Source organism: Falco punctatus (assembly GCF_963210335.1).
Source record: "Falco punctatus genome assembly, chromosome: 5".
In the NCBI taxonomy this organism is placed as follows: Eukaryota; Metazoa; Chordata; class Aves; order Falconiformes; family Falconidae; genus Falco; species Falco punctatus.
Window position 1 is genome coordinate 92,239,675 of NC_137584.1, and position 15,559 is coordinate 92,255,233.

At 48.7% G+C, this 15,559-nt stretch overlaps 1 protein-coding gene and 2 long non-coding RNA genes across 5 annotated transcripts in view; 1 reads left to right on the forward strand and 2 right to left on the reverse strand.

Annotated features, from left to right (window-relative positions):
- Positions 1–13,508, reverse strand: part of ERGIC3 (ERGIC and golgi 3) — a 31,133-nt gene extending 17,625 nt beyond the window's left edge. Inside the window, exons 1-4 of one of the 3 annotated variants that reach the window (XM_080388662.1) lie at positions 4,642–4,800; positions 4,421–4,491; positions 3,816–3,903; positions 2,417–2,536 (exon numbers count right to left, since the gene is read on the reverse strand). In XM_080388662.1, coding sequence (XP_080244788.1) covers positions 2,417–2,536; positions 3,816–3,903; positions 4,421–4,491; positions 4,642–4,729 — 367 coding nt within the window. In that variant the 5' untranslated portion in view covers positions 4,730–4,800. Of the gene's footprint in view, positions 1–2,416; positions 2,537–3,815; positions 3,904–4,420; positions 4,492–4,641; positions 4,801–13,030 lie in introns of those variants that run through there. The other 2 variants (XM_080388661.1, XM_080388663.1) reach the window with 2 other exon arrangements.
- On the reverse strand, positions 5,816–10,446 carry LOC308064346. The gene is made up of 2 exons (XR_013928342.1): positions 7,611–10,446; positions 5,816–6,315 (listed from the first exon to the last, which is right to left on the reverse strand). It is a non-coding gene; the product is annotated as an uncharacterized lncRNA (long non-coding RNA).
- LOC308064345 lies at positions 10,451–11,241 on the forward strand. The gene is made up of 2 exons (XR_013928341.1): positions 10,451–10,579; positions 10,746–11,241. It is a non-coding gene; the product is annotated as an uncharacterized lncRNA (long non-coding RNA).
- Positions 13,509–15,559: the final 2,051 nt, after the last annotated feature.

A 15,559-nucleotide genomic window follows, 5' to 3' on the forward strand; every position in this document is an offset into this window, starting at 1 on the left:
GGTTTTGATCCTGTAATTACACTAAAAGATAGTGTCAGGAAGAATGCAGCTTAATTCCTACGTTTTGTCAAAGCCATGATTCCTGCCATTTGAAGAACACCTGTACAACACATGGAATCTTTCAAGATATAGCAACCAGTAACAGCTTTCTGAATGCAATCGGTAGCTGCCTGTTGAGTTATCTCAGAGAGCACCCAGAGGTACTGCACACAGCTTGGATACTATAAAGAAACTGCAGTACATGAAACCCCACATGCAAAGTTTCTTGCTGTTAACATGGTCCTTAGCTTGCATGCCGATATGACACATGACACAGGAAAACTCTGCCCATGTTAAAAGGAAGGAAACAGTAAGAACCACCCATAAAAAATCCAATCCTCTATTGTCATTCAATAGAAATGAATGAGATGACATCCCAGCACAGAATGCAACCTACCACGGAAATCATTAAGCTATTAACTATTTTAATGTAACTATGATCAGGAAAAGCCTCCACATACTACTCCATAATATTTAGGTATGCTTTGTTAAATTTAAGGTCAATGTTACAGAAAATGTATTTTTAACTAAGAAATTTAAAGTGCCGAAGCAGCTAAGTGGCAGAACCAGGCCTCGTCCCTAGCGTAGCCCTAATCCAAGGCTGGTTTAAAACCCAGTCCAGTTAGTCTGTGGGAGAACAGAGAAACACTAGATGACCAATTTGTGCACACAGGTGCTCTCAGAAACACAGGTGGTTTTAGAAAAAATAGTATATGAGAATAGGAATTGCTTGTTCAAAGACTAAGCGTGCTTGAAGGAGCATGTGAGTTAAAGTTGGCAGAAAGAAGATCATGATCAGAGGAGGAGCCTGGAGCCAAGGCAGAGCCTGGAACCGAGGAGATGAATCACCTGGGACAGTCAGGCGATGGATTTGCAGAACTGACAGGACCAAAGGAAACCGCTACAAACTTCAGATGTTGACTAATGGTTTGATAAGTGTATATAAGCTGTGCTGTATCGCTTGGTTCTCTGCCACTCACTGGGGTGGTGGCCCAGCTCTGAGTTGTGACTAAAGAAAGCCCCGTGGTACCTATGACTGTGTAAATTTTTCCTTTAACAGTCAATACTGCTATAGTTGCCATTTAAATAACTGACTGAACCAAGTGTTACTAATAGAAACTGATAACCATAGAGTTTCATGAAGATGAGTGGACACTTCCAATCTAACATGCCACACTGGTGATGGAAATCAAACTAGCCATGTCCCTTTTCCAGACAGCAGAAGAAATTGCTTGTTGCATGCAATGGAACTTGATTGCTTTCAAAATGCCTCTTCTGGATGAGATGGTTTGCTCCCTTCACGTTTCTCTTCCTCTCTGTTGATAATATAAGGAGTGAGAGCAATCGGTTCAGACCGAGTAATCCCAGTTGAGGCTGGCAACATAAGTAAGGCAGGAGGCCTATGTGTGTTAACAGAGAATTAGATACAGAAAAGTGGGGTTTATCCCGAGACATTACATTTGTAACGCCACAGCCTCTGAATACAGAAAGGCTGCTAAGTGACACAATAGTAAGAACGTAATCACCACATTCCCGTGACAACAGGAGAAGCTCTTGTACCTACCCACTGTTCAGCTCTTGGCTTAGTTTAGTCTTTCAGCTTCAAGAACACAAAAGTTAAATCTGAGTTACAACAAATCAGCAAATTTCGTTCATGCCAATACACGGAACTACACTATCTCCCAGAACAGATAATAAAGAGCTCACGTTTTAGAAAAACAAAGTCGGGACACTATTATCATTACATTGCAACACTACCAGAATTTTTCCTAGTTTGTATCAAAGTAAAACAGTAAGTCATAACATGTAAAAAATGCACAGTAGAGCTTTACATAGCCAAGGACCACTTACTCCAACTTGTAACTTATTGATATTTCAACTGAAATATATTTATCAGGTATGCATTGACACACGCAAAATAAACACAGTAAGATGATAGCTTAGGCTTAAGGGTCAAGTCAGCAGAGCCTTCCCTGGAGAGAGGCTCTTTCCTCTAACCAGCTCGTCCCATCTGCCAGCCTACCAGGATTTAAAGATGCAACCAAAGTCAAGTTTTGCCAGACCAGCTGCTTGATTCCTAGTAGGAAAAGCCCGTTCACTCAGCAGCTTTGCTCCTGAAATGCATCCATGAGTCCTTGTCCCAATTTCAGAGGGACCAGGCAAAGACTTGCCTCGCAAAAGTACCGAGTATAACAAACAGGAGCTTGTCTGATCTACCAGTGTAATGGATTAGCTTCCTATAAACTCTTCAAGAGTTTGTGGCGTTTAAAATGCTCTGATTTCAGCCATCACTTGTTTCCATGAACCTCATAGCAGGCATACGGCGATGGAAAGACTACGAGAGCATCCATCCACAAATGGCAGAATAGCATCTTACCATGTCTCTCAGCCTCTGGAGTCACACGATTGCCAGCCTTATCCAAGCGTTGTTTAAACAGATTATGCTCTACGTCCAGCTGCTGCTCTCCTGCCACATCCATGGCATCGATGCTCAAATCTGAAAGCAGTAAGCAAGGAAAGCGGTCTATGAACACACAAGTGTTATGGCCTCTGACAAGCTGAGGAAGTGAAAAGACAGAAACTTTCAGCCAGCAGGGTAAGAATGCGCCAAACTGGGAGAGCGTGTACGGCTAGGGTCAAGTGACCGACGAAATAAAACGCACAATGCAGCATGCTAAATGGCCCTCCCAGGTACGGGGTTTGGTTTGGTGTCCCAGAAGGACCGTTTCCAACTTCCAAGAAAGCGTTACCCTGAAAGGTAGATGCGCTTAAGGCAAAAAGCCAAAAGCAAACCCCTCAAAGCCCAGAACCATTTTCAGGAACACAGGAGTTAAGCCTAAAATTGGTTGAAAGCTGCCTCCTACCTCTTCCCCCGCCACCTCTCCCCCTTCAACATCAGCACATTTCCTTGTGATCCCTTTTCACAAAAAAGATGGAGGCCTGTGGTATCAGCTCGGTACTGAAGCACCACGATGCGCTTGCTGACTACATGCTCTCTTAGAAGGCTGACAGCTTCTCCGCACACAACAGCCGAGGCTTCCAGTCTCTCTAGCCTTCCCACACCGTTTTAAAATTAAGGAAGGCAAAGACCGGTAACACCTCGGGGGGTCAGGAGGAAGTCAAGATTCACTACATCTAGAGCCCAACGCATTACCCAAAGGAATTACCACAACTGAACAAGAGGCAGGAACGATCGGTAGACAGGCGGATAACATGCACGGCAGTAATACCCAGTCAGACTTGAAGGACTTCCAGTCACTTCATCCCGCAACTTTGTTTTGAATTTAGTTAAAAGGTAATCAGATTCTTAACGCTCATTCTGCTTTTATAACTTCTGGAGAAAGGCTAACACATGGCATTGACATTACAGTCAGAATTCAAGTACCAAAATCACGGCAAAGCTGTGCCTTGCCAAGTGACTTCCCAAGCAGGCTCTCGAGCCTTTCAACAAGACAGGCAAATCTGGAGTCCCAAGGGAACTCTGTGCCAGCTCCGTCAGTGCGACTGAGCTCTCTGACCAAGTGCACCGCCATACAGAAACGTAAGTGGGTTTATGCCTCAGGCTCATTTACAATCCAGAAAAATAATACTGCCCGACTGGACGCGCTGGTTTAAGCGCCCAGCAGGCCTGGCTGCGTAAGCACGAGGCACCAGCAATTCCTCCCCGGCTGCTGCCCAAGCAGCAGCGCAGCACTCGGAAGCAGCGGGCACACGGAGCCCCGTGGGCCCTCGGCAAGTGCAAAACTTATCCCTCCGCAGTCAGCAGTCCGACTCACAAGCACAAGGCATATGTGGAAAAGTAACATCTAGATTGATCTTCAGTTTATCTCCCCTTGATTTGTCAACGTACAATTCCGGATGAACCTAGGTACAAAGGAAAAAAAAAAAAAAAAAAAAAGAGCCGTTTCACTGGGAAGCAAATCCAAAGGCCTCTTCCCCTCGGCTGCTCTGGCCCAGGAGCTGACTGTCAAGACACAGGATCAGCGAGACACCTGAGCTGCTGCCTCCCACACCTTCCCCCGTTTGTAATACTTTTTAAAGAAAGACAGCAATCGGTGGGGGAAAGGGGGGTGAGGGGTGGGGATCCCGCCACCGGCTTTCTTTTCCTTCCCTTGCCCGCTCGCAGGGGCTGAAGAGGCTCCTGAGCCGCCCCCCTGCGACAGCGTTACCGCAGGCCCCGATGCAGCCCCTGCGGCCCCAGCCCGCTGCCACGGCCCCGGCCAGCGGCTGGGGGAAAGACAAAGCCCCGCGCAGAGCTGCGGCGGCTGCCCGGGCAGCCCGGAGGCGGCGGGGGGGCGGCAGGGCGCCGCGGGCCGACCCCCCTCCCGGGCCCCGCCGCCAACAAGGGAGCCACCGGGGCCGCCCCATCATCGCTCCTCACCTCCTCGGTGAGGTAGTACTGCAGCTCCGAGAAAAAAAGCAGCACCATGATGAGCCCGCTGACCACCGTCACTGCCGGAGAGACGAGAACCGCCGTCAGCCCCTCCAGTCCCGGTCCCGGCCGCGCGCCAGCCCGCCACGTCCCCCCCCGGCCAGCCGCTATCCACGGCGGAGGCCAGGTTCGCCCGCCGGGCCCCAGCCGCCCTCAGCCCGCCCGCTCACCCAGCGCGCCGCCGCACGTCTTGACCCGAAAGTCTTCCAGGGTCTTTGGGAAGGCATCGAACCGCCGCAGCCGCCGAAGCGACTCCATGGCACCGCGCGGGCCGGAAAAAACGCGACTTCCGTGGCCGGGCCAGGCCGGGCCCGACGCCGGCCCCGCCCCCGCCCCCATGGCCCCGCCCCGCCGGGCAGCGCGGCCCGGAGCCGGCCGAGGGGGGGCTGGGCTGCCGTTCCGCGCCGGGCCGGGGCTCGGTGCCGCCGCGGGCTCCCCTCAGCCTGCCGGCCCCGGGGCTCTGCGGGGGCCGCCCGCGGGGTGCGGGCTGTGCCCACAGCGGCTGCCTGCGGGGGGCTCGGTCCCGAGGCGAAGCTGCTGGCCGAGAGCAGCTGCCGCTCGGTGTCACAGCCCCCCCGGCCCGCCGCTGACTCCGCCCTGCAAAGCGCTGCACTTGCTTACAGACGCGCTGCCGAGAGCAACCGAGCTGCCCTTCCGACCGGCTGGCACAGCGACGGGGCAAAAAGCAACTCCTTGCGGAAGGGTACCCGCTGCCGCAGTACGGAGGGGAGAGAGAGGGAGGCAGGAGGAAGAAAGACCCGCTCCCTTGTTCCACCTTCCAACCCTGCCGCGTACTATGTACCCCTTCATTCCGGTAACACCTCACTTTCCCATCACAGGGAACGGCTGTGAACTCAAGAGGTTAAATCGTGCAACACCTCATAATGGCTTACTTGTGCAGGGGAAACCCTTGTTGAGCTTTTCCTAAGCCACATTCACACCACTCACTTTGTCCTACTCAAAAAAGTGCACTCCTGCAAAATCTCTCCTATTTAAAATATATATATATTTAAATTTGCTGTTACTAACAGCTGCTTCCAAATGCAAACAGAGCAAATGCACCCCTATTTCCCACAGCAAAACAGCGCACCATACGCAAAGGACTGAAATGCTTGAGCCACGTGGGTGCTTTTGCATACGGAGGCAATAAGTATTAATGCCCGGGCTGCGAGTGGGCAAAGGGCAGAGCGATGGGCACCCCGCAGCCGCAGCGAGCATTCCCGGGGTCCGGTGGTGTAAACTGGGCCGAGATCCCGCCCAGTGCTCGCCCGGCCAGTGCTCAGCACGGGGCTGGTGGGGACCTGCTGCCATCTAGCGACAAAAAATGGGGTACTGCAGCCAATCTATCTAACAGACTGCACAGTTTATTATAGGAATGGAATCAATAATAACAAATGCTGAGAAAGAAAAACAGCTGAGCAGGTTTTTCTGAATTATGGTGACTGAATTGGATGAAAGGAGGAAGCAAAAATGCCATTTAGCAGACCCTTGGTATCACCAAATACTCTTACAGAATGTGGCGTTCCCACTTGGCTAGCACTAGCTAGGATAAATACTGGTAACGATTGTTTGCTGTTTCTGTCCCCTGAAGTCTGCTCTGAGGACTAAGTGATACATTCCTCCTCTGTGAATATCATTAACGGTATCTGGCTTCGCTTTGCTTTGGTTGTTTCCGTGTTTTTTAAAAATTGTATTTGCGTATGTGAAAAGGGAAAGATATGATGCTTACTTTTTAGATTAATTGCCATAGCTGAAGTTGAAGAGTCCAGAAAAATGTAAGCTGGCTGAAGAAATGGGTCGACCTCAAAGCTGTGCATCTCCAAACAAGAGAAATCCTGTTTCTCCTGATGAGGAAGGATCATTGTTAAACAGCCATCGCATTACCACATCACCAACATATAATGCCTAATGTCATATGTGCATTTATTTCTGGTTTGAGAATGCTGTCTATGGAGGGTTTCTCTGCGCTGTAGTTCAGAGACCTGTAACTTTGGCTTAATTTAGACCTGAATACACTACCTAGAAATTAATCCAGTTTTGATGCAAAAGCAAAGGGGACAGATGTTCTACTTTTTTAGAAGTTGTTTCAGTGGCTAACTGCCTTCACTTAGACCTCAGTTTCACTTTTTTTAAAATGTGAATGGTTTTAGTGTTAAGCAATAGGTTCTTCACATGTGTCTTTTGCATAAATGTCAGTTCCTGTTAAAATCAATTTATAAAATACTACACCAACTAACTTAAGATGATCTCTTACCTTTCAGACAAACTGAAAGACGGAGATTTGAAACCTTACATTGTACAACCTGTTTTCCCAAGCTCAACTTTTATGCCTCTTCTCTGTGTTACGTAGAGTTTTCCAAGAACTTAAGATTCTGAGAACTGAACTAAGCATAATATTCCAGCATCTGTCTCATTAATGACATGAAATAATGTCTGAATTTCTGTTCATTACTATACCATACATAGATTCAAGGATGAAGTTACTCCCTTTCATTATGACATCACACCAACCCCTCCACCATTACACCTAAAGCCTCCTCAACCATCGCTTACCACAGATACAGTTCCCACATACGAGACAATGGGCTCCACTTCATCATCCTAATCGGGTTTTGGAGTACTGCAGTAACGCACATTTTATTTGAATAGGCTTTACCTGACTGCTCAACTCTCACTAACGTTTATCACTGTCAAACATCTCACAACCTGCAGGTTTGTAGCTGTTGCATTCGCTTCCACATAATCAGGAGAACTACCGAATAATGTGTGACATTGAATTTACATAATTTCCTTATAAACACTGAAGTCTCATGAACCATTCTGTAGACGTGCTAGCTGTTACTCCAACAAACCCTCATTACTTAGTCTTACAAAGCACTAGCCTTTCTAATGAGAAAAATTTAGGTACTGTGTGGACAATACCTTGGAGGTAGGGAATATACATGACACTTTGCTATCCTTACCAATTACCATTTTTCTAAGAGTATTAAATTTCTCTGGGAGAAATGTATTTTCCATAAGAGAATTTTCATTCATATTAGCTACATTCCCAGCCTTAGTTTTCAGTTTGAGACCAAACTAATCGGAACTCATTTTTTAAAAAAAGATAAAGATGCAGAGTCATCTTTAAGAACTCTACCTACAAGTAAGCAGCTTTCAGTATTTGAGTAACTTCTGCAGATCTCCATTGCCCAGAGTTCAACAGGCAGTAGCCCTTCCTCTAGACGACGAAAGGTGGGGATGCAGATGCAGCACTGCCTTAGCAAATGAAGGCATCCAAATAAAATAACAAAACTGATTTATCAAGTTATAAATAAAAAACGTAGTCCTTAACATAAGGCATCAGTAGATCTGCATAGCAAACTTTGCTTTCTACCAGGAGTATGGTCTAAGCATTTCCTGAAACAGGAACGGCAGCAGCATATTTACTTAAGACTTACCAAGGAAACTAACACACTTGGAATGGGTATGGACAAACAGCTGCTGTTCTTTACTGTTCTCCTGGTAAGAAGTGGTATGAATGATTTTCTATAGTCTTACACTTAGCCCATCAAAATTCTCCTTAGTAACCTTGCCACATGACCTGGATACTTGAAGTTTTCCTGACTAAGAACAAGGTATAAAGATAATGGGAAAACCATGACTTTAATTGGTAACCTGGTTAACATCTAAGGATGCATTTTGATTATGGAAGAATTACTTTAACATTATGAACACAGTAAGAGCACAAGCTATGAAAACTTGCAACAATTTGAGCCATCTCGCCTGCTATGGAGTAATCAAGAACTGGGAAAATGAAAAGCAAATTTTCTCTAACAAGCTCAAGTCTTTCTGGCTGAAATTATATATTAGTAATTTATGTTAAGAAAGGAATTCTAACGAAGAGCACAAGAAAAGTTGATTAGTCTTTCCTGCCTGTTAACCCCAGAGAAAAAACACAGTTAATGAATGTAAAGGAACACCTATGAAGGGACAGTTGAAACACATCGAAGACAGTAAGTTTTCACACAACCATGACAGAAACCATAGTTCCCATTGTCATACCTAGCTGCTGAAGCCAAGAGCGTGGACAGAATAGAGACAGCACTCTTTGTGAAAGATCAACAATATTCCCTGATGGCAGCTAACATTTAACAAGTTTTAAAATCGATTTAAGTACCATTTTGCAGGGCTCAAAACCACCTCATTATTACTGTGGCGTGAATACCAAACTGAGAAACAGAAAAGGTTTGAAGCATGATGCTAGGATATAGGAGGGTTTCTTACACCTCTCACAGATGCTGACCATCAGCAGGCCAAACTACATGAACCTGGAATGACAATTCTCAAGTGAAACAACTGCAATAGGTGCATCTGACTATGCAATCCAATTAGTTCAAGAAACAGTACCCACCCATATGAAGAAATGGGTAGTTTCTCAAAATGCTGTTTGCCGTCAAGAGTTATCCAGCCAACACCAACACATGCACACACAACACAGTGCAAATCAGATGTACTAAGCTACCCTTTGAATTGAGGGCACCTCAATGATTGTTTACTAATAGTTAAGACAAAGGATAATTAGCAATGGTCTATCAACAGAAAGATCCCAGTCTTGAAAGCACAGTATCTTTATCACAGACACGCCCAACCATGGGCGGGGTTGGGGGAATTTAGAAAAAAAAAAAAAAGGAAAAAAAGAAAAAAAAAAAAAAGAGAGAGAGACAAGTAAAAAGACTGGTAGAATTCAGTGTAAAGCAAAAAGAAATCCCACTAAACCATGAACACGTAAGCCTAGTGCCGCGGAAAAGTAACTTACAAGAATATCCTTTTACACAAAACCTCAACAGGTGTAAACATTTTCTTTTCACTGACACATTCCTATTTCTGCCTCTTTGTTGCTGCTTTCAGTCCCTGCCAGGGGAGGGAGCCCAGGTTAAAATACATCAGTACATAGCCCAAGGACTCCAAGTCATCCCTGCGAGATTGCTCTACAACAGTATAAAAAAGTGGACTCAGGAGTACTGGAAAAACAAAAGACTGTGCAACAAGACCATCATAAAAACCCTTTGAAAAACAAGAGAAAGCTGAGAGTTACTATGCCCATGATAAACTCATCCAGTACAAGAAAAAGCCTATCACCCTTGCAATTATTAAAAAAACGTGCTAATTCCTGAGAATTACAATCTGACCAGTTCCCACCCAATCAAGAGATAAGAGGCCAAGCACACTGCACTGTTAAGTGCCATAAATAAGGATCATATTCTATGCCTCATTAAAGCAACATCTACTTGTGCTAAAATTATGTGCATCGACACTTTTAAAGTTTCTATGTATTGCTTTCTCCAGCTTGCCGATTCCAAGATGCGTGTTGATGGATGCATAACAGTCAGTTCCTGTTGAGTTTTTATTTTCACGATATGGAATATGTTGGTGAGTTTGAGAGTCTCGATACTTCTTTGCTAAACCAGAGTCTATTATGTAGACAAGATTGCCTTTCTTCCCAAGGCCCATTAAGAAGTTGTCTGGCTTCACATCTCGGTGGATGAAGTTCTCAGAGTGAACAAATTCAATTCAACTAATCTAGATAAAGAGGAAAAAAAAATAATCACTCGAGAGAGACTAGGCATACACTTTTTTCCTTATAAAAACACTAGCAACGTTGTCTTAATGATAAAAGAGGTAATGAAACTTTTTATTGTAAAATGTAAGGGCATTAAAGAGAATATAATTCGATAGACAATACATAAACCTCTCCAGCTCTTTCCCCGTGTCTATTTTACATTTGTTTCCCAAAACTTTCTCGGGCAAATTTCTTTTGTCTTTGAGCAGTGCAACAAATGGTTTGCAAACAGTGCAAGTCTGCTTTTTAAAAATCAATTAAGACTTTGTATTCACTTTAGATGGGACGCTTTGTATTTAAGAGAAACAAAACCAATTTTGAGTCTTTAATGATAACAGGCCTATTCACCTCTAAATTACAGAAGCAATGTATTTGGTTCAGCGAGTAATAGGACTGTTTCGAGACTAAATTTCCTTGAACAAAAACTGAAGAGATCTTCAAGACTCGGTCCAAACGGCTCCATTACCATTACATTGTAGTCCCCTTCAGCTCCACACCACTTAATTGTGGGAACGCACACCAGAGAAAAAGAAACAGTTTATTCAGTGTAACAATTTGACTTATATACAAATCTTCAAGGCTCCTAAGATGAATTCTAAGAGGGTCACGACAGTGAATGTTTGTACTCACAGTGAAGCTCAATATTTTATGCAACCGTCAGCCAAGAAAAAGGTGAAAAACTCACCATCGCTGAACATTTCATCATCTGTAAGCTGCCCATCCTTAGCATAAAGGACTCCAAATTTAAAATTCACAGGTCCCTGAGAAATAAAACCAAATATTATAGGATAAACAGACAATCAAACAAAAGACCTAAAATAATGTTTCCTCCAAGGACTTTTATATACATCTTTTGTATACGTCCTACACATGGGAATATACACTTCATACCAGCTCCATTGCATGCTCAAGTAGCAGATACCTAATAATTTACTTTTGATCACAGATTATGAATTTTATGATATTACTAAGTTGCTCATCCATTAATATGATATATTATGCCGGTGCTTAAAATGATTTTTGATCTCATATTTGCACAGAAATACCACTTTTTTTTACTGCAATAAGCAATTGATATCTAAGTTGTTATAAGACACTAAGTAAGTGCTAGGAGTGAAAAGTTTACATTTACCTCTTGCTCTTCAAGAGCCAATAAATCCTGTAAACAGTATCTTTAGCACACTGGTACTGAAGACAGCACAACCCCCCGTGTAACATACTCATGTATTTGTTTAATTTCAAAGTAGCCAGTTCAACTGATAAAGACAGCTTATTTTGTAACTGTAACCCTGCTCCTCATTATTATCCTGCTACCAAAAGAAACAAACCACTAGCATTTATACGTAACAACTTATTTTTCCAGAAAATAATAAAAAGCCACAACCAAACAAACAAAAAAAGAAGTCACCTCCTACCTTTTGTATCTCAGGATGAAAAATTTCCCTTGGGCTCTTCCCAAATTTGTCAAGACTCACAGCACTGAAATGCAAATGAAATACTGCTTTATAGGAGAGCAAGTATACATTTCAACATTAAACTGCTAACTGGCTGTAGTTAGAACAGGTTTCAAAAAGAATTGTTCAAAGAGCCTTGCTTACGTGGAATTTTTTGTGGAAGAGCCATTTATTTCCCACAATACTAACCTCTAAGACTTCCTAAACTTCTTTTGGATTTTAAGAACAGAAATAACTAGGACCCTGCATGGGGATCAGGCTTAAGTGTACTGCATTTACCTATAAAGCACAGAATTTTATTCCATCATCCTTCACTTTGGCTTTATACATAATTGTTGTGAGCATTTTAGGAAGGCTCAATAACCTATTCTATTTCATAAGCTTCTCTTCTATCTCTTTTAAAATAATTCAATGCATGTCAAATGAAAAACGAGCCGTTCAGCATCAAGTTCACACCCCAAAGATCCACAAGCAAGATCAACTGCCTCAATCAACACAAACACCTAATTTATAGCATTTCTTCCTGACTCATGTTTCTACATGACTATTATTTTTGCCCATTTTTTCCCTAGCATTAATTTCTGGAGCTGCGCAGCATGCCACGGAGTGCCAAATGCAGTCTGAGGCACACTGAGCTGACACAGAGGTCACATCTGATGCATCTTTCCATCATTGCTTATGCTAGGTCACCATGTGGACAGGATTTCCCATAGTTCCCTTTGAAAGCAATTAAAATGCTAAAATTAATTTACAAAAAAGCAGGTTTATTGTGTAACTGAAATTCTTTGAGATAGTCAGTACCTAGACTCACGCTGGCTGTGAACAGGGTGAAATGGCAAAAGGCTATCAACCAGGCCCAAGGGAAGGCTCGAAGGCTGTAAGAGCTAAAGAATAGTCAGGGAAGCCACGAGGCACCACCAATTCCTCGCGCTTGCCCTTTGTAATACTTTTTACAGAAAGACAGCAGCCGCGGGGGTGGGGGGGAATTTCCGCCGCCGGCTTTCTTTTTTGTCATGCCCGCTCGCAGGGGCTCAAGAGGCTCCTGAGCCGCCCCCCTGCGACAGCGTTACCGCAGGCCCCAAGGCAGCCCCTGCGGCCCCAGCCCGCTGCAACGGCCCCGGCCGGCGGCTGGGGGAAAGACAAAGCCCCGCGCAGAGCTGCGGCGGCTGCAGCGGCTGCCCGGGCACCCGGAGGCGGCGGGGGGGCGGCAGGGCGCCGCGGGGCGACCCCCCTCCCGGGCCCCGCCGCCGCTCCTCGCCTCCTCGCTGAGGTAGCGGCGCAGCTCCGAGTAAAAAAAAAGGCAGCGCCGTGAGCAGCCCGCTGACCACCGCCGCTGCCGGGGAGACGAGAACCGCCGGCAGCCCCGCCGCGCCCGGGCCGTCCTCCCGCCTCAGCCCGCCCGCCGCCGGCACCAGGCGCTCCCTGCCGCGGCCGAGCGCCGGCCCGCCACGTCCCCCCCGGCCGGCCGCTGCTCGACGGGGAGGCCCGGGCCCGCCCGCTCGCCCAGCGCGCCGCCGCACGGCCCGGCCCGAAAGCCTTCCAGGCTCCCGGGGAAGCCCCGCTCCGCCTCAGCCGCTCCGGGGCGCCGCGTGGCCGGAAATGAACCCGCCTTCCGGGGCCGGGCCGGGCCCGCCGCCGGCCACGGGCGTGCCCACGGCCCCGTGGGGTGTTGCCCCTGCGGCCCCCTGCCGCCCTCCCCCCCCGCTATAGCCCCTGTCTTGCGCCTCCAGCCCCCTTCCCCTCCCGGCCCCCCTCTGCCCACACCCCCACCCCCATCCCTCCCCAAAACTGTGCCTGCCCTGAGAGCCCCCCCCCGCTCACTCCGTGCGCCCCCCACGCACCGCCCCCCTGCCCCCCCCGTGTCCCCCGCCCCCCTGCCTCCTCCGACCACCTGCCCCCCCCGCGCCCCCGTGCACCCCCGCCCACCTGCCCCCTCAGCCTTTACAGCCCCGGTTTGCTCCCTCATAGCGCCTATAGCCCCTCCTAACCCCTATAGCCCCCATCCTGTCCCCCCCGCCCCCTCACCACCTGCCTGCTCCAGGGGGGTGGGGCAGCCCCCCCTGGGCTGTTTGCTGCTGGGGAGGCACCGGGGGGGATCGCTCGCTCGCCCTGCCCGGGACAGCGGTGCCGGGGGGTTTTGGGGTGTGTGTGTCAGTGCCGCCCCCGGCCCCCTTGCCGTGTCCGCCGTCCTGGGCCACCCCTTACCTGGGGAGGGGGCTCGACCTGGGCCCTCTATGGACCCACCAGCAGGAACTGGGAGTATAGAGGAATGGGCTGGGGGCACAGATGCCCTATGGCCCCCCAGCCCCATGGCCCCCCCATGGGCTCCCCCACGAGGTCCCTGTGCCTCCCATCCACCCCAGATGCCCCCCAAGCCCCCCCAGAGGACCTTGTGCCCTCCAGCCAGCCCCCCAGCTGCTGCCAAGGCCCCTGCATAGTCACTGCACCCCCCAGCTCACCTAAAGGACCTAAGTCCCTTCCCAGCAACACTACTGCCCCCCCAGAGGCCCCTGTACCCCTCCACCTGCCCGCCAAGTCCCTCCAGAGGCCCTTATGCCCCCCCCCAGGCCCTCAAATAGCCTCATGGGGCCCCCCCAGAGGCCCCAGAAGCCCCCAGCCCCCCTCACTAAGGCCCCCATGGGCTCTCCAAAACCCCCAGAGGCCCTGTGCCCCCCCCAGAGCCCCCTATGCCTCCCAAGCCCCACCAGAGGCACCTGTGCCGCCACCGAGGCCCCTATGCCTTCCTAGACTCTATGGCCCCTCCAAGCCTCCCCAGAGGCCCCTATGCCCCCCCCTCCGGCACCAACAAGCACCATGGGCCCCCCCAGAGGAACTTGTGGCCCACAACCAGGCCCCAGGACACTTCTGTTTGTGGTTCTCACTTTGCCCTGGTAGCCATGTGAAGCACACCACAACAGTTGTGCTACCTACTTTCTGGGGTGAGATGGGGCAAAGCTGACATTTGCACTTGGCCACAGCCAAAATGCTCCACGGCACCACCCATGCACAGCTCCACCAGAGAAGGTGCCAGGAAGGATTTCTGTTTGTGGTTCTCACTTTGCACTGGTAGCCATGTGAAGTTGCCTTCTCACCAGGGATAACCTCTGTGAGGAACGCGAGCTCCCGCAGAGATAACTCAGCAACGTGTCTTCAAACCGTGTACACCTCTTCCTCACCTTGGAATCGCTCTTGGACCGTAGCAAAGGTCCCGAGTCCTGTGACCAGGACCCCTGCCCAGGAAAATGACACAAAGGCTGACCACAGGGAAGAGCAAAACTCTATCACATGCCAAATGCTTTCTCAGACTAGATCTGGGCATGCTTTTGCTCCTGGTTGACCAAGAAGCAAGAGCAGGAGAGCTGCTGAGGGACTCCCTGAGAGAGGCCCGCTGTGAATCCCCCGCGGGAGGAGCAGCAACGCTTCACCCTTCTTGGCCTTGGCCACCGGGCTGGGTGAGGGTGAGCTTTTCAGCGGCTGCAGGTCTCGATCGCAGAGTGCAGTGAGGGTGAGGGCAGGCAGAGATCAGGCAGGAGAGGTTGTGCTCACTGAGGACATCCCTAGGGAAACAGGAACTCTCCAGGGACACACTGGGGACACCAGGACACAGGCAGGGACAATATTATGACATTAGGGACTTCCAGGGGGACACCAGGACTCCCAAAGGGATGTCACTGGGACATTAAAGACACCCACCGGGACACACTGGGACACAAGAACACACAGGAAGACACCACGGCGATATACAGAATGGCCTGGTAATATCTGGACCCCTCCAGGGACACCAGTGTGACATCAGGAATTTCCCAGGGACGCCCCCTGGGACATCAGGGGCCACCCCCTCACCTTCCCTGGGGACACCAGAACCCCTCCAGGGACAGCACTGGGACATTAAGGACCCCCCTTTAACACAAGCCCTACCCCAGGGACAATGTAGGGGCATTAAGGACTCCTCCCGGGACACCAGGACCCCCACAGGACCAGAAACGCACAAGGGACATACTGGGGAAACAAGAACATTCCTGGCGACATACC